Raw genomic sequence first — 18,939 nt, forward strand, 5'->3', positions numbered from 1 at the left:
GGGTTTATATAGTGCTTTTCCATCCAATGCAGTTTTACAGTGTGTCATTCATCCATTCACACACACCTCCATACATTTTGCCAATTTCACAAAAATGTCCTGATTCAGTAGGTCAAGACAGTAAAATATCGAGCTTTGCGTTGTCATGCTCTACTGCTGTTTAAATAAATCACTTCTTTAAAAAAAAATCATTTCCTGTTTGAATGTTAATCCATTTGTAATAATAAAGTTATTTAAACAATAGTTTACATATTTTGCATAGATTACAAATCATTGATTACAAATCATTCTATAAATAGCACCTTAAAATAATTTCTCCTTTATCGAAATTGATTGCCCTCCAAAGGTCACAGCTTCTTTATTCACCCATCATTTATACGCCAGGTTCAGCTCTGTTATATATATTCTTAATCCGGTTTGAAGACACAGTAGGGAGACAAACAGTAGGCATGGTTGAGAAAATATAAATATCAGATGAAAACACAAGATCATGCAAATTTATATAAAAACCTTTTAAGTAATGAGGTAAGGGGGCTCTGCTTCCTTTCTCATTACTGCAGTCATGTTCGGGATGTTGGTGCTAGTTAAGCGTCCGCCTTTGTCCCCACAACTCCTCCTCCTGTCCCTTCAGCTGCAGCAGTATCCCAAGCCACTGGAGAGGCTGTGCAGCTTTTCTATCCCTGAGCTCATTAAGCCTTACCTGAGGCCCCAGATTACCTCTTTCTAGTTGCAGGTCCTTGATGAAGAAGTCTTTTTGCATAAAGAAGATTTTCATTTTTTGCTGCAGAAGTTAGAAAGGGTAGACCTCAGTTCACCACTATGGTGTCCAGTCATCATTATCGCCTTGAGCACCAGAGGAGCCAGGACACCACGGTTAGGAGTCAGCAGAAAGCCAATGGAAGATGAAGGAGACTGGTTCTTTGTCATTGTATTTAAGATCTTGATCTAGCATGGATAGCCAGTGCAATATTGAATTATAGTATTTTTTATTCGATGATACTCCTACATAACGTGAAGGGTAAATTCAGACAACCTCTTTCCAATTATATCGCAATACCATGTAGTTGTTGCTCACAAACCACACAGATCTCATATAGTACATTGAATCAGGTCAGTTTTGTTGACGTGTTCCTGTTGCCTCCCACGAAGCTCAAAGAGTTGCATGGATTTCACAGATACATCATTGACATAGAAGAACACCGCTAATGCATTAGCAGGCCATAAATACTTCTCCGCCCACATACATGCATATGCATGCCACTAAAGTCTGGGACAGTCTTCTAAATGGAGTCAGTAGCCATTTCAGTGATGTGAATGAATCGTGTCTTTGCTCGTGCACCCCTATACACTCGAACACACACACACACAACTCTGGTTAGTTGTATATGCAAAGAAAACAAGTGTACAAAATCTAATATCCTACAACTTACATGATACATCACATTGATATTGGCTTTTTGGCTAATTATGTTGCACACACTCCTGTCCCTCCTGTCAAATCACACAGATACTGAGCTCCCCCCCCCCATTTTCTGCGGAGGTTCTCATTCATCCAGGTTGTGGTGATTTCTTGTTGAAATCTTCTTGTTGTGGCCACTGGACTTGAATTTCTTCACTTGAAGATGTTTCACCCTTCATCCAAGAGGCTTCTTCAATTCTGAACTGAAGAATAGAACAAGAAGATTTCAACAAGAATTCACCCTATTTCTCTCCTCTCTCAGACCTATTTTTAATGCCTCCCCTCATCTCTCTTCTTTCCATACTTCTCTTTCTAACCCACCCTGTCCGTCCCCACTGAGTCAAATATGGAAAGACCCATTGAAGATTTGTAGAATTGTGATTAATGCCTTTGGTTTGTTTGCCCATCTCTCTCTCTCCCTCTGCTCTCTCTTTCCATCCTCCCTCTTCCCTGTCACTCAATTGCCCTCGACATTTTCGGTGCAGCTGCTCACAGTGAAATCGCCAGGCATCCTCATTGACTAAATCAGATCAAACTGTAATTTAATTCAATTTAATTGATACAAAATGCATTTTGAAGGGACACAGTACAGTTGTGTTCAAGGCTGGGGGGATGAAAAATGTGAATGCCTGGGGTGTGAAAATTATACCGGACTCCTAATAAAAAAAAAATGGTGTCAGTGGTGGAAGTTTCCAAAAGGAGTATTAAAAATAGAAATGCACAAGATTAACTATCCTGCATCACTGAGCAGAATATGAAAACTGTACATGCTTTTGACTTGTTGCCAAACAGCATCCGCTGAGCAGCACTTGTATGCATTGTAGTGATAAATAAAGACTGGACACAAAAGAGGAGGGACTGCTAATCGCCTTGTGGCAACGTATTAAGTGAGTCTGTTTTTTAATGCCAAAACAAAAGCTTTCACTTTATGTGAATATTGGACGTGCAGTAACATTGCTAAGAACTAGGCTCGAAAAGTTTTGAAGAAGCCGATTACCAGCTTCAAGGTAATTATGGGAGGATTTTCAACTTGCAGCTTTGATAATTAGGTGGTTATGTATTTATTTCCTCTTACTGAGGGCGACTGCGGAAGGTGTAAGCTCACTTCTATAGAAACAGTGGAGATATTGTGTTTACACAGGTATAGTGAGTGGCAGTATGGAGATGGATATGAACAGCTTATCCCAACTCAGATGTGAGCCATTATGTATGCTCATTTTGTGTGTGAGAAAGAGTACATTGAGGTGTGGAGCGATTATCTTCCTGACAGCCTTCCTTTCTCTACCTATTTCTGTTTCGGATTTATGAAACAGTGTACTGTAGGTAAACATAATTCCTGATCTTCCTCATCCTCTACCAGGTTCTGTGAGGTTGCCAAGGAAAACGGGATGGACATCTTTCGTGTATTTGATTCCCTAAACTACTTGCCGAACATGCTGCTGGGAATGCAGGCTGCCGGGGACGCGGGTGCCGTGGTAGAGGCCGCCATCTCATACACAGGCGATGTGTCGGACCCAATGAGGCAGAAGTATTCCCTTGACTACTACCTGAAACTGGCAGATGAGCTTGTCAAAGCAGGGACCCATATCCTTTGTATCAAGGTAAGACATTAGAATATAGTCCTGTAAGTGTACAGAGCTGTTTACATCCACTTAACAGTTCTACATCAAGCAATCTATCTCATCCTAGTACTTATTGTTTGCTCCTGTGTTTGAAATCCCTGCCCATCTGGCACCAGAATAACCAGCTGGAAATATCTCCACACACATGCCTTTACATGTGTGCCTTTATGTCATTATAATGAAGCAGTGCTCTGCTAGCCACCTGCTAAATGTTTGAGGCTGACAGTTTGAGGTCAGCTGTTAAGTAGCATTTTGGTTTTTGTTTTCAGATGAAGCCATGAACAGCAGATTTAGCTGTACAGAGACAATGTAACTGGAAAATGCTGTTCTTCTACACAATTACCTTTATTCTAGTCGTTGAAACAAGTGGGTGTGTTTCCCGCAGACATTTTCTCTTTCTTCTTATACACTCCTTACATTAAGAATCACGACTACAGTAAATATTACTTTTGAATCAAATTCATTTATTTGCCCCTGGTGATTCCCCTGAAATGCATTTTGAAAAATGTCCAAGATTCGTACTCTGAATTGTAAAATAATCTCGTTCACAATTGAACATCAACAACAGCTAACAACACATTCAAAAATGTGTATGCCAGAATCCCCTGGCGAAGTGAAAAGAGTGATCATGGTCTTAATGATTTAATCTCTTTGTTAAAGTGTGACTGATAATTTTCATATTCCTTCTTCCCCTGTGGTACAAACCATCATGGCAGTTCCATGAAAGGATGACACAGCTAATGAGTTTAACTTTTAACAGAGAAAATTTGCATGCATGAAACAATCCTTGAGTGCAATGATCACCAAAGGGAGCAGAGCTAATCATGTAAGCTTTGTTTGAAACGTTCTGTTTGTATCAATTAAGATATAGATCAAAAATGTCCTCAAAACCTCTGTGCCAGTTGTTATTTAGTTTTCCTGATGGTTTTCTGTGTTGCCTTTTGGCTGGATGTTTTACAGTAAATGTTTTTTTTAGACCTGACTGATTAAAACTATCCGTCTTACAGATGGTTGCATCATTGAAGATTTAGTTTAAATTGAGTGATTTTCAAAAGTTTCTACAGCTGCAAATGAGTAAATCCATCAGTTGGCCAATTTGAAATATGTGATACATGCTTTTTGCCAAAAAAAAAAAAAAATGTTCTGGACATGTCATGCCCAGGTCAGTATAATCAGTACTGTTTGTGGGAGCATTTATTTTTGGATTCAATTGTTTTGCCCTTAACACCCCTGAATACACCAAATGATCTGCAATTTGTGGTCATGCTTTGATGATCAGCTTCAAGCCAGCACCAAGTGCCCTTTTTTGTCACTAATGAGGCCTAACACAGGTGGTTGATATTAATCCTGTTTAATTGCGTCCAAGACTCATATCCAAAATGACGGTGTGTTTTACAATGCCACTTTACATGGATTCAACTAATTATAATCAATACCGACACATTTAACAAAATTGAATTAGGTCGTTCAACCTCTGCATACAAATGTCAGAATAAAATCTGTTACAAACTGTAACAATGTATGTCGACCTCAGGCATTCGGCTTAATGCGCCTTGCTGCTTTTTCTTCCCCCTCTAACCAGGATATGGCCGGTCTTCTGAAGCCAGAGTCCAGCAAGCTCCTGGTGGGTGCGCTGAGAGATCGTTTCCCGGACGTGCCCATCCACGTGCACACACACGATACAGCCGGCGCTGGTGTAGCAGCCATGCTGGCCTGCGCTGAGGCTGGTGCAGATGTCGTGGATGTGGCGGTGAGTACACATCCGTCTGGCCAACAGTGCTGATGTTACCAACCACTAAGTTGCTTTAGCTCTCTGAACAAGAGACCGTAAATTTGACATTTAGCTCTTTAAGGCTCTCAGTGTGACATTTACTGCCAGCAGAAATGGTTCTTTAGCAGCAGCGTCTCGCCCTTTGTTTCCTCTGGATCCATCTTCGGGTCATCATGAAATCTCGAAGGGAGCATCCCCTCTTGAATGGACCGCCTAATTCAATCACTTTTTCCTGCATTTTGAGCTTCGACCAAGGATAAAAAGGTTTAAGTAGCCAAATGGACTTTTTTTTCCATTTGAAACAAGAATTAATGTACCACCTGCTGCACCTTGCACACCTAGGACTTTGTAACTGATGTGGTACATATCAAATATTAAGTCACCAGGAATATATATAAAGCAGAGGAATATCAGTCTTATTTCATGTCTCTGAAACCTGCTGTTATGCCTCTGGTGGAATTATAAACATCGCCGAGAAGGGCCTCAGTTGGCTCGAGCAGCTGTGACGTAGCAGTGATCGCACGATCAAAAGAAAACAAGGAGTAAGACTAAAGGGAAGGATTTCGCTAGCAGCTAAAAACATCGTGAGAGGCACATTAGGAAAATGTTACATTTCTAATAGTGAGTAACCTACCCAAATGTTGTCAGTCTTTGTCAATATCACAATTGCCAGGTGAGATACCAGATTTGATCCCAAATTCTTCTGGTTTTTTTTTTTCTTTCAAAAATGATACACATCACTTGCAGCCCACTATTTCTCTGTAAGCGACCCACTCTCACTAAAATGAGAATCGGAAGACCGCCTTGGAGGTCCATCTATAAGCCAGTGATCCATGGCGAAGTTAGCACCAATTGCCTTTATGGCTTAACCTGGCATGTCAGACATTTTGTTGCACAGGAAAATCCTGGCAGGTACCCATAAAACCTCTCTAGAGAGGGGTTTGAACTTTCAAAAAATCCTAAGGAGCTGAGGCAACTGTCCAAATTGCCCTAGAAAAGTGGTAAAAGAGAAAGCATCTTTTCAGTTGGTGACAAAAGCACTCATCGAATGTATGTATGTATGTATGTATGTATGTATGTATGTATAATTAATAAGAGAAGTGGAAATTGGAAGTCATTAAAGTCCTCACAGCCTTTGGCCATTCTACTGTATGTAGCCATTATCAACCGGACCATTATATTCTAGTGAATGATTGTATTGGATCTTAGCTTCACTTTTTACCAGCAACCTCTACCAAAAACAATTTTCTCCCACTTCCTGAAGATAACATTTTTTAAATGTCATTGGTGCAATCATTTTCCCAGCCATTCATTAGAATATTGACCCATGCAGCTGGAGGCGCCTCTGCTCTCTGGATCCCTGTTATAATGCATGACAGAAACAATTGGTCATTGGCCATGGACTAACATTACCTCCTTTATGTTGTTTGTTCATCTTTCCACTTTGCCTCTTGCCGCACAGTCACAGACTGTCGCACAGTAACAAACTTTCCCACGGAAAACATTCGCTATTGACCAATATATTAAAATTGCATGGACAAATTGTAGACAAATTCATCTCCACTTATAAACGGAAGCTTTGATCGTAGAACAAGAGATCCTTGCATATATTTCAGAGCCATTAGACTTAGCCATGCTGTGTTTTTGTTAATGCTGTCCCTCCAGGTTGACTCAATGGCTGGAATGACTTCTCAGCCCAGCATGGGAGCCATTGTGGCCTGCTCTAAGGGGACCAAGCTCGATACAGGTAAGAAACTAGCTCCTGTGCTTGTCATCGTGACACATTAGAACACACGAATGTTAAAAATATTTGAAACATATCGAACTTTTATGAGATATTTCAGAATAATAATATTCAGAATTCACTGGCGTTCCTAATTTTCTTCTTGGAGACCTGCTCTACATGAGTGGAAAATAGTGGGAAATCAATAAATGACAGTGCACGTCATTAATTATGAACTTAAGTCAGACAGTCCAACTCAGTCTGCTCAGTGATACGCTAGCAATTATGAGAGCGGCATGGAAAAGCGGGGAGACAGACCAAAACAAGACTACTGTTGTGATCAATAAAACAGATGCTGTGATAAACAAAGCATTTTTCTTCCATGAAATGATTAGCAGAATCACATTAGAATGACTGAGATTTTCTCAGCTTTATCTGCATTCAAAAATACCTGCCACAACATAACCACCTGTATAATTATACAGCCTAATTTTGATTAAAACAACAGTTGTTCTCAATAAACACCTCTTAGGAGGATTTAGGGGTTAAAAGCTTTTCCTTAGGCAGTGTTTATATAGCTGCTGGTAACTCTTTTGCTTTCTCATCTCATGCTAAGCCTGACTCCATTATTTCTTTCCACTAGTTTTGCTGTTTTGCTATCTAGCACATCTTCCAGGGAGGTCAAACAGTAAGCAGAGGCCTAGATTTATGCTGTGTCCATTCCTCAATGGCCTTGTTGTTGTCCACTGTGTGGCACCCTGTAATTTTCACAGGCAATAAAAACACCAGAGTCCTCCACTAACTCTAATAAAGGCCCAGACTGACTGGGCACATTGATGCACATAGTATGTAAATTATCCTGATGGGGCAAATTATAAAACTGCTATTAAATAATCAACATATAGGAAAGAAGCTAAAGGAATTAATATTGATGTAAAATGTGCAGCTAAGTTATGTAGAGTAATGCTGTTGGGAGTACAACTCAGCTCCACTAACTAGATCTGAAAGCTTGTTTCCATTGCTTAGAAAGACCCATCTGGATTAGGTTTGCTGAATGTGTTCCCTCCACAGCAAATGTCCCGTCTGCTGAATAGTCACATATTATTTACTGTACAAGTGGTTTGTTACTGTACTGCTGAAAAACATAATTGAAGGACGTAGTGTATTTGATGTACACTCTGAACTTTGTGTATTGAGCTGTGATAATAAAGACCTGTACAGATGGATGGCAAATTAAGATACCCGAATTAATGAGAGGGGATACAGGATGACAATGTCCCAATCCATAGGACGAAGGGGTCATTAAATTGTTTAATTGGGGTATGAAATTAAATTAATTATCTGCTATGGCCTTCAGAATCAGTCATGTAATGGACTCTTGGGGGAATAGCCTAATAGGTCTAAAAGTGGTCCGAATAAACGACATCCACGGACCTCAACTCCACCATCATTGCTGTAATGGCAAATGTGACTTACATTTCTTGGAAAATAATTTAGTATTTATCTCGTAGATCATCATAGACTTCTCTATCAATTCTAGGTTCACTGAAAAGCTAGGGGCTCGGGTCTCAAATTTCATGACACATTGTTAGTTTGTCTCATTTTTTTCATCATCTTCTGTAATTTATCCAGCATTTCAATGCCTCCACACATTCCATCACAGGTTTCTCCACAGCAGCTCATGTTTTTATTCAGTTTATTTAACTGAGATAAAATCTACAAGATTTTTATTTTTAATGAGAAAGCTGTCCTTAGCTAGATAACTGAGGATTTCAAATATGTTTTTCCAATTCATATATTGCTGATCTGCATGCTGTTACTCCACCTCAATTCATTCTGATCACACTTAGGACTGTGGTTCAAAGTTAGAGTGGGTTGTATCTTTACAAATTCTTTATTTAGACAGGGGCTCTGCATTTAAAGGGTAGGCAGCAGCAACTAGCCTCATATCAGACGAAAATTAGATTTTTATAAGTTATCCAGTTCGATAAAAAGTAAAAAATTAAAAAAGACTGCATTTCAAAGAGGAACTGGATGGAAAAAAACAAAATGTTCATCCTCCCACGTGCTTCAAAGATTCTTTTGCCTCCTTGATTTACAACTGGGCAGCTCTTTCACTGACTCTTTGAAATCAAGGAAGTAAGCAGTTTAAAAAAAATAGAAATGACCATTCATCTTGTTTATAGTCCAGGATGGTACCACCATGTACAGCACTACTGAAAATGAAATGTGTCTTTTCTTTGTTTGTTTGTTTGTTTTTTTCCAATAGTTTTAGAACCGTCAGATTTTCCTTTGGTCAGCTTAAAGTAAATCATGCAAATGTCCAAAAACAAATTAACAAGCTTGAAAAACAACTGCTCCTGAGACCTTATTGTCATCTTTTGTTCAAACTCTTGTAGCTCCAGTTTAAAACTTTTACTGATCTCACCAAGCTAACCCTTGCCCTGTAAAAAGTGTTCTTTTTGCCTGAATTATAGTCTCAACTCTAGTCTCGCCATTTATCACAGCAAAGACATTATCCTCCTTTAGCCGTCTGCATTCAATCATGATGGGATGTGAGCTTGATGCTAACACATGCTGCTGATGCTGATGTGTGAGTGCTCCTTGTCCTGATACTTTACTGAATATAGGAGCATTGTGATGAAAGAAAAGCACTTAAAATACCATTAGTCAGTTTTTTTTTTTTTTTTTCCGAAACAGTCAATAGAATAAGCTAATAGTCTACAAAAACAGAAGCTTGCTGCCATTTAAAGCAATCTGCCATTCTTCTAAAGGAAATTGTGGTCAGTTTAAGAACCTGCAACTATAGCATCTCAGACCGATGTTCTGTTCCTTGTGAGCAAATGCCTTCCCACATGCATGAGATACTGGCAAGGGGGATGGGGAGCTTATAAATCACAATGTCACAGTAGTTACGCCTCAGTGCTCTTTGACAGCCATGCTACTGTCTAACCACCTTGTATGTACAAGATGGATGACTGGCCTAACAGACACTGTACTGCAATATCAGCAGATATCATTAACACACAAGGATATTTGCAACTAATCAAGTCCCAAAGGACACATTTGTAGTTTTATGACAATAACTTACTCTGCCACAGGCTAATTTAAAACATGAAGACATGTTTAAATTGTGATATACAGAAATCAGTGTGATGACAAGAGGACTCGGTCAAAAGTCGTCCGGAGTTTCCTAACATATCCAATGCTCTCTTGCGGTTGCCGGTTCGATTCCCAGCTTCTCCTGTCTGAGCTCCCTGTTGGTCCTAATTGTCTGGTTAGTGTCTTGCATGGCAACTGCCATCTGTGTATGTGTGTGTGTGTGTGTGTGTGTGTGTGTGTGTGTGTGTGTGTGTGTGTGTGTGTGTGTGTGTGTGTGTGTGTGTGGTAAGGGGGATGTGTGAATGTAATCTAGTGTAAAGGCCTGTGAAAGGTGAAAATAGCTTGATATAGATGGAAAACCATTTACACACCTGCTCTCTCTCTCTGCAGCATATAGGGAAGTAAGTTTAACTCTTAAATACATTTTCCAGCAAGATATGCAGTTGTCATCAAGTGTTTATGTAGCGGCAGTTTAAATAATAATGCAAGTGTACTGTCATTGTTGTGTCACCTATGGGGACCTTTTGTCGTCCTCGACAAATATCAGCTTTTAATCTGATTCTTTGTTTTAATCCAATATGAGATTTAATCACAACGGAGCCCGCAGAGCTTCTACACATAGGTTGTGGTGTGCTCTGGATCCATAGTGCTGCAAAATGTTGTGTTTTGTCCAGGCAGTGCGCAAGTCATGCCTACACTGCCAATTAAAATGTTGTCGTTTTTCAGGGCTGTTTTTTGCTGGTTTGGACAGACTATTTATCCGTCCGTTCGGTGGAAACGCCTTGTGATGCTTCTTCGGAGGACAAGGAGTCGAGCGCAGCAAAGAGGAAGGGAGTGTCGGCTCATAAAATCCTCCAGGATTTCATACAATTCAGGAAACTGGGACACCGCCAAGATGATTCTCTCCTCCATTTTCTTTGTTGTGCTCTGCCAGATTCCCTTCTGTTGGAAGCACTGAGGTGTCATCAACATAATTGAATTTTGGGGGCAGCGTACAGGATGGCACAGCTACCTCTTGCTCTGTGTTCAGCTGGGCACAGAGGAAATATGCGCTCATGTCACTCAATACAAAGACGATGAATGGGTTTGAGGGCCAAGGGCAGCACACACCCCGTCCTATCTGGAAGGAGTTCTGCCATGTTTCGCCCCATCAACATGTTTAACTGCAGATGAGAGAAACCGGTTCGCATCCATCCTTGGGAGCCAGTGGTTATTGTTCTGTACCACTCTGAGATGTGTAACAGTGCGGCAGTGAGAAGCTCCCGGAATTTAGCTGCAGTCTAGTTAACTCACTGTGTGGATTCAGAAAAGAGAAAGCCATGGTTGTTAGTCAGGAGGGAAATATTAAAAATTGTTTTTTTATTGAATTAATTGATTCACCCCAGATTTTAGAATGTGATACAGGATGTCTCCCACACACAAGCATGTTTAAGCTCTTATCATGAAATGAATAAGCTACATTCATGATGCATTTTCATGCAAACATATTCTTTATCACTTATAAACCATTGTCACCTATACCCTCCTACATCTCATTTGCTTTTCCAATCAAGAGGCGCAGTTGTTTGAACACATCCATGTGTTTCTGACCTCTGTCTGTTTACTGGTTTCCCTCACCAGCACCTTATCCCATCTCTGTTACGAAGCAATAATGAGTACTGCAGCGAGAGCTTCCTCCCCCGCCCTCCTCCCTCCACTCTGTTTTCTCCCACCAGCCTCTCTTCTTTTGCATCGTCTCTCTACACCCTCCTCCTCTTCCCTTGCTCTCACTCAGTGACAAAGCTATTAACAGCACTTTACATGCCTATTTCACTCCCTCCCCCTCTACTCCAAACTTCTTGTCTCTTACTCTTTCCCATCCGTACTCTCGGTAACGGTCTCTTTCCTTTCAACCGTATCTCTTTTTTGAGGAAGAGGCAAATGTTGCCAGTTTGTTCGTTAAGTTGTGTTTATCCAAACATTTAGTATGTTCACCCCCCCCCCCCTTTTTTTTTTTTTTTTTTTTTTTTTTAAGCGCAACGTGTTGGCTCTTAGAGCTGAATGATGACACCCATTAAATGGGTCCTTGTGTTGCTTCGGCAAAGTACCCCGCCACTTCTCATGCATCATGCATGATTTTAATTAAATATGACTCTCGGGCTGCCAAACAACACAACCTTTTATGGTACAGCCATCATCAAACACACTAAAGAATTCCCACACCTCACACACATCATTGATATGATAATATGTACACACTGAAATTACATGCTCACACTCAACCGCAGAATGCCGAGATCAAGACAGGTGTGGCAATAGACTGAGCCGATTCATATCCATAAAGCAACAAATGCAAATTTAAATTCCATATTTAATGATAAATTACATTCTCACTGAATGTATGACACCAGAGCACCAACACTAAAATTATTTCATCACAAGAATTGTTTTGACTGACTATATTGCCTAAGAGAGATTTTCTGCTGTCTGGCAAAAAGACTTATTTTTTTAATTTTCACAGATATTTCCAAATAATTCTGAATCAACTCATCAATTTGTGATGCCAACCCATTCTGATTTCTATTTGACTATTTAGATATCTCCAGAAAAATGCATTTTCAAGATTTTTGGTCTGAAAGACACACATCAGATCTCAGCCTCTCATCTGACATTGTTTATGTAGAAAATTGAAGTTCTTCAATCAGATTAAAGATTAAAATGAATACTGCTGTGGAGTGTCTTAGTCATTCAGGTCATGGTGAATTCTTGTCAATATCTTCTTGTCGTAGCAACCGGACTTGAATTTCTTCACTTGAAGACATTTCACCCCTCATCTGAGAGGCTTCTTCAGTTCAGTAAAAAGAATACATTTAGTTTCCTGTCTTGATTTGCTCTCTGGTAACTGGACTTTTAACCTAGACTCTTAATATAGATGTCTTTCATTTTTCTTTTCCAGCAGCTGATATTACACCATTTTTAAACCAACGGTGTTGCTGCTTTGTGCTGGAGAAATCATTATTTCACAACAGCAACATCTGGCCAAACCTACTGAATACAAGTCATTAATAAAAGCTTGATATTTGACATGCTTTACATTTAATTGAACAGGTTCAAAGATGAACACAGCAATTTTAATTTGACTCGGTATTAAAAATCACTCAGCACACGCCCTGGTCACTCCTAACACACTGAATCTGAGCCCTGTGTTTGAAGAGGCACACTGTGGTTTAAGCATTTTATTTAAGATCCAGGAAAAGAAAGTCTGTTTCAATCTGGACTGGGGACAATTACAAAGAGAAAATAATCGATGTACAGTTTTTGGCAGGGAAATACTAATGCAGTGGAGAATAATGTGATCGGAAATTGTTGGATGGTGTTGTAATGTAACATGAACCAACATTTCCATCAAATGTCAGTTTGAACATTCCTTCACTTCCAATCCGAGGCCTGGCTGAAATGTTGTATCAGTAGTGACACAAAGGAACCCTGCAAACAGAAAAGGAAATGGTCCTAATTACCAGCTGCCTTGGCAGGCAGTTTTGAGAAGCAACAACGCATGCGATCGTTTTACAGTAGCTCCCTTTTACCCACCAGGATCACTGTTGAAACACTCACAGACGCTATTTGTAGGGTGTAGGCACTTTGAGTCATAAAACTGAGTAATGAACAATTTTTATCTCATTAACATGCCTGATTTTTGTCATCATTACCCAGGCTCAGTGAATATTAGCTGAATATTCTTTTCTTGGCACTTAAATTTCACACCTCAAATGGCTACAGCTGAATGTTTTAAATATGTGACACGTTTGTTTTTTTTTGTTGTTTGTTTTTTTCAAGATTACACCGTATCACAGGGATGTTGCAACTATATTGACCATGACGTGGCTTACATCATCTTGTTTAATGTTTCTCACACATAAAACATAAAAAAGGATCATGACTCCTCCCGATTGAGATACATGTGAGATTGCCAAATATATATTCTGATACAATATTGACCGGAGCAAGGTTGTGACCGAATCTCTGACGTTCAGCATGAAAATAATAAAAAATAATAAAAAACATGGGTGAAGAAAGTGAGAAGGAGCTTTGTTAGCTCACAGTGGTGCCTTGACTGAGGCCACATTGTCGAGCTGCTCGATAGCCACCATGTTTGTCTGTGGTTTTACCGAAAGGCTCCCAGTTATAAATGATCAGAATTTGCCTGTAAGAGATACTCCCTCTTTCTGAGCCATTCCTTAATAAATGATGCTTAGAAATAATAGCAAGCCCAATTTATTCCCTTTTTCTGCAGACAAAAGGGAAACCATTTCAATCAGCTGTAGATCAGCACTGTCATGTTGTATCGTGAAGAGACTTGGCATTTAGATTTGATGGCTTCTGATTTTACATCTTATTTCTGTTCGCAGGTATTGTTCTGGAGAAGGTATTCGACTACAGTGAATACTGGGAAGTCGCCAGGGGCCTTTATGCTCCATTTGACTGCACTGCCACCATGAAATCTGGCAACGCTGATGTCTACGAGAATGAGATACCAGGAGGACAGTACACCAACCTTCACTTCCAGGTACAGTGATATATTCCTGTCATCTTTTATTATGTTGTATGTGTGTAAGTGATTGATATTTAAGCTCAGTGAGCTTAAATGCATTTTGCAAAGCAACAGCTACAATTTCGGCAGTTTTAGATGGGGTATTATAGGTGATCTCTGAATTTGAGAGGACATAAACATAGGATTTACCGAGACAGAGTTATATCCACATTTACAGCACAATGTACAAGACCACGTATAACAAAAAATGCACCTTTCAAAGGGATCCCTGGTTACCATGACACTATTGTCCTATTTGATCAATATTTATAACAGCTACATAAAAATGATAACAAAATGAAAATGAAAACAAACTTTCACTTGTAGGCTGCCATTTTGGTTTAGAATGCAATGCTATCTGGTTAGTGATGTCATGAGGTTGGCCTTTGCTCAGTCCCATTCATTTTACAAAAACCAGTCATCTCTGCAACACTTCCCATTTGAGCTCAAGAGAGAGACATGAGTGTGGAGGATAACGCTGAAGACAGAAGTCAAAATGACCTTAAAAATGAAGATGAACAAAGAAGGGAAGCGGCAAGAATCCGCAAGAGTGGCTGGTGTGCGAGCGGCAACTGCATTTTTATGCTAACAGAAAAAGAGGGTGTATTGTAAGGAGCCCCACTCTGTTCACTGTAGACTTACGGACTGCTGTGTTGACTGACCAAGTTACTTGTCAGCGTTCTCTATGAGAACTGGTAAAACTGGTAAAACAATCGTGGCACCCCTGGGTTAAAATATGTGCTATAAATTGCAATTTTTTAAAGAAATAAGAATTCTTTGTGGTTTTTCAACAACACATTCTCGTGTGCCTATCAGTCCTCCCAGACGGGGTTTCCTTTGAGTTGTTTGTGCACCTGTTACTTCTAGTTTGTGTAGCTGGATGACGCTGGGATATTATCTATTCATAGATCTATTTCTATTTGAACATTTTCGAATGATTCAAGATGGTTCATGTTTTTCTTGCTTTGCATTTGTTCAGTTACAACATATGACATGATAATACATGAAGTATAAAAGAAAGTTTAATGATCACAATAATCTCAGGACACTGAATGTAAGTGTGGTCCGAATATCATATTGCAAGATTTGTTAATGCTTTATTGCACATTAAGTGAGGTCTTATGTTCTGCACAGTAGTAGCCAGGAAAGTGCCAGACATTTTGAAAGTGACTATATCCATCGTACTGTCACTTGCTGGAACTAACACCAGGGGAATAATCCTAGAGTCCATTTGTGACCTGTTTTTTTTTTTTTTTTTTTTTTTTTTATCCATGACTGTAAAGCCAATGCATTCTGCTGCAAATTTCCATTTACAGTGAGAAATACTGACCCATTTGGCTTTTCCTAGATAAGCCTTATTTATGTAAATTTATAAACTGTGTGTTATTGCACAAGTGAGGCCTTACATTACATGTTAGACTCAAAATAGTTTTTTTGTTTTGTTTAGGCTTTTATTGTTTTTCTGGAATAGAAATTAACCGAAATTAATTCAGTTCACTTATGCTATTTGTTTCACTGTGACATCCCAGGCTCACAGTATGGGGCTGGGAAACAAATTCAAGGAGGTGAAGAAGGCCTACACTGAAGCCAACAAACTATTAGGGGACCTTATTAAGGTAAGACGTGACTGTGACTTCAGTCCTTTCCTTGGATTACATTGTGGATGTAAATTGTTGTTTGGCCAGTCTGCCGGGCTGGTTTGTGCCACAAATTGTAGTATGAGGATGTGTGCTGAGTCACTGATCTCACCTGGAGGGGTGACACAGTGAGAACTAAAATGTCAACGAATATAACACAGCGCATTGCCCAGAACACTTAGTAATGATAACCAACAATACAGAACACATCAGAACTGTGTGAAAATAAGTTATTTGCAATTACATTGACTAATCCAGCAGCAGCAGCCACTGCTTTTCAGGTATAAAGATGCTTTTGGCACTCTGCCCCCTCTAAGTTATATCTGACGCAAGTTCAAAGGGATGTTCTCCAGGAAAATGAAAGTATTACTTTGGCAGATATTTGATATTTGTCTATTGGCATCATTCTCTCTCTGACTGCTTCTGCCAAGCTGCCTCTCATTCTGTGCTTGGCTGAGCCAAACAATCCCAGATTAAGTTTGGTACATCCACTGTTCTGTGCCTTCTGGATTCAGACTCGCAGTCAATTTGACCTTCAGTGGCTTCCTTGGTTTTTGAAGGTAGTTTTCACCATAACTGACATATTGTAGTGCGACCCTTTTATTTCCAATTCAGCTCTATACCTTAATTCTGAAACTTCGATAGATTACCTCTGCATAAATGACAACTTAAAAAGAAATCCTTCCTTTCAGTTCGTATCCCCTCTTAAATGAGCTTGTTCATTTCTATTTGTTTACAACCCTTGCTCAGGCAGCCTTTCTTGTTCTTTGTGAGTGTGCTCCACCGAAGCAGATGACCTACAAACGTGTCTGTGACAAGCCGATGTCATCAAAACTAAAACTGAACGTTGGAGTTAACGCTTGGTTTGCTCTTCAGATTTACTTCGCTATGCTTTAGCATCCAATCGACAACATTTAGGAGAAGCACTATTGTTATTGTTTCAATGAGCTGGCAAAGCGTTGATTTTATTCCAAAACTATAGTTTCACTCCAGACTAAGTGTGGATGCCATTTCCTCTTTGTATTGCCTTGCTCAGTGTTGATTTGATACTGAACTAGCTTTTGGTCGACTTCCTAGAGGGCACATTAATCGTAGTCATGGAGAAGGATCTCTTGTGCCAATTCTACAGTCACCATTTTCATCCTCAGCATTCAGTAACCTTCTGCCTGCCTCTTTACTTCTGTTTATCTTTCATTAATTCCTTTGTTTTTCTCTCCTCATTATTTACCATCACAGCTTAGTAATAGATGCAACCCTCATTCAGTGTTTGCACTCTCTCTGTAATTATTTTGTGCTCTCATTTGCATGCTCTTTCTTTCTCGAGCACCCTCTCAATTTTTGCCACCTTTCTCATTGTGTTGTTGTTGTACACACGTTTGCTCTCTGGCCATCTTTTTTATTCCGGGCTGTTTTCTTGTAGACATGCTTTCGTGAATTGATATTGCTCTACCTCCTCCTGGCGCTCTCTCTCTTTCACCCTCTCTTTTTTTAAGATTCCTTCTGTCCTCCTTTCTCTCAATTTTCCTGCTCAGGCCCTTTTTAATTTTCTTCCGTACTCTATTTTCCTCGTCAATTCCTCTCCCCCAACCTCCACCGCCCTCTCCCTGCGCTCTCTGTCAATTCAATTAAGGCTCGATGGCCTTCACTGCACAAGCCAATGTTGGCTTAATGTGCCTACGGGTCCTAATATGCACTCTGTTGTATCCTGTTAGCTTGACAATGACTGCGTCTCTCACCCTGCTGTCTCGCTGATTCAGGAAAAATGGGCGTACTTGTCAGAAATAGCCATAACGTTGACGATCTGTGCCGGTAGCCAACAGAACTGCAGTGGTGGAAACCTTTTCCCACGAAGGTTTTGATGCAAATATGACACTGAGAAAAGCATTTCTGTTTCGTACCTGTATTTATATATTTGAACACCAAATTAGTCTGTATATTTCAGACCTTTGGAACCATGCACATATTTACCTATTCCATTTCCTCCTTGTGATGTCTCAGGAAAACCTCTGTGAATTTCTTTATACGTGGCACAAGCATCCTCCTGGACTCAACAAGACTGCGTCTAAATTTAATTCTCCAATGTCAAGGTCCCTTAAAATAGGGTTCAAGCCAGTAACGATAATATCTCTAAATAGATATGCTATTCATGAAAAATATTCAGGCAAATATTAAAAGTGGAAAAACTAAAGATAATGACAACCAAGGGTTGAAACATCAACTTCAGTGACATTATAAAACATTTTCTGGCTATTATGAAATTGACTTAAAGTCATGAGAGGCAAAAACACTGGTATTTGCAGTGGTCTCTGTACATTATATGTTTTATGGTATAAATTATCAGCAGGTTTTAAAAATTATTAAATTTATGGAAATGTTGCCATTACTAAGGTAGGAATTCTGTTACTCAGAGTAACATAAAGAGTTAGCTAATATCCACACTCACTCTAATTGTATGTATTTTGTTTAGTAATTACAGGTTTATATAACAACAATAACAACAACAACAATAATAATAATAATAATAACAATAATAATAATAGTGATGTGTTTTTTTGTCTTTTCTTTATCTTAAAGAAAAGACAAAAGTGATAACTGATCTTCCAAAAAAAATTTCCAAGGAAAACCACTAGCCGGTGAGTCTGAAAGGGCCATGAAAGAGAAAATGTGACACAGCTGAGTGGAGAACAGACAAGGACAGAGGACTGATCTTGTTGTCTTGTCTTGTCCTTTGTGCTCTCATCGTCCTGCTGGTCACGTTGTACTGCCCTCACTCAGTGACTACAGTGTTGTCATGTCCAATGAGCAATATGATGTCAATGCACACAAAGTCTATGTCTGAAAATGGTGTTTAAAGGTCATCAGTATTGGTGAACCTGCTACAGGGTATGTTTTTTCTGTTTTGGACTTGTGTGTGTGTGTGTGTGTGTGTGTGTGTGTGTGTGTGTGTGTGTGTGTGTGTGTTTGGGGGGGGGTCTTGTTTGGCTTTGTTTAAGGTTAAATTAAGGGAAAAAATCCCAAGGAAGCATGCTTTAATGTTGACCTGCAAACATGGCTC

At 39.6% G+C, this 18,939-nt stretch overlaps 1 protein-coding gene across 2 annotated transcripts in view; it reads left to right on the forward strand.

Moving 5' to 3' along the window:
• pcxb (pyruvate carboxylase b) overlaps positions 1-18,939 on the forward strand; it is a 307,943-nt gene that overhangs the window by 259,676 nt on the left and 29,328 nt on the right. For both annotated transcript variants that reach the window (XM_086165402.1, XM_086165403.1), the window contains 5 exons: positions 2,820-3,060; positions 4,664-4,831; positions 6,518-6,599; positions 14,066-14,223; positions 15,777-15,863. In XM_086165402.1, coding sequence (XP_086021528.1) covers positions 2,820-3,060; positions 4,664-4,831; positions 6,518-6,599; positions 14,066-14,223; positions 15,777-15,863 — 736 coding nt within the window. The remainder of the gene's footprint in view (positions 1-2,819; positions 3,061-4,663; positions 4,832-6,517; positions 6,600-14,065; positions 14,224-15,776; positions 15,864-18,939) is intronic.

This window comes from Fistularia commersonii, chromosome 19, assembly GCF_037954325.1.
Source record: "Fistularia commersonii isolate RoL2024-O1a breed Wild chromosome 19, RoL_Fcom_v1.0, whole genome shotgun sequence".
Taxonomy (NCBI): Eukaryota; Metazoa; Chordata; class Actinopteri; order Syngnathiformes; family Fistulariidae; genus Fistularia; species Fistularia commersonii.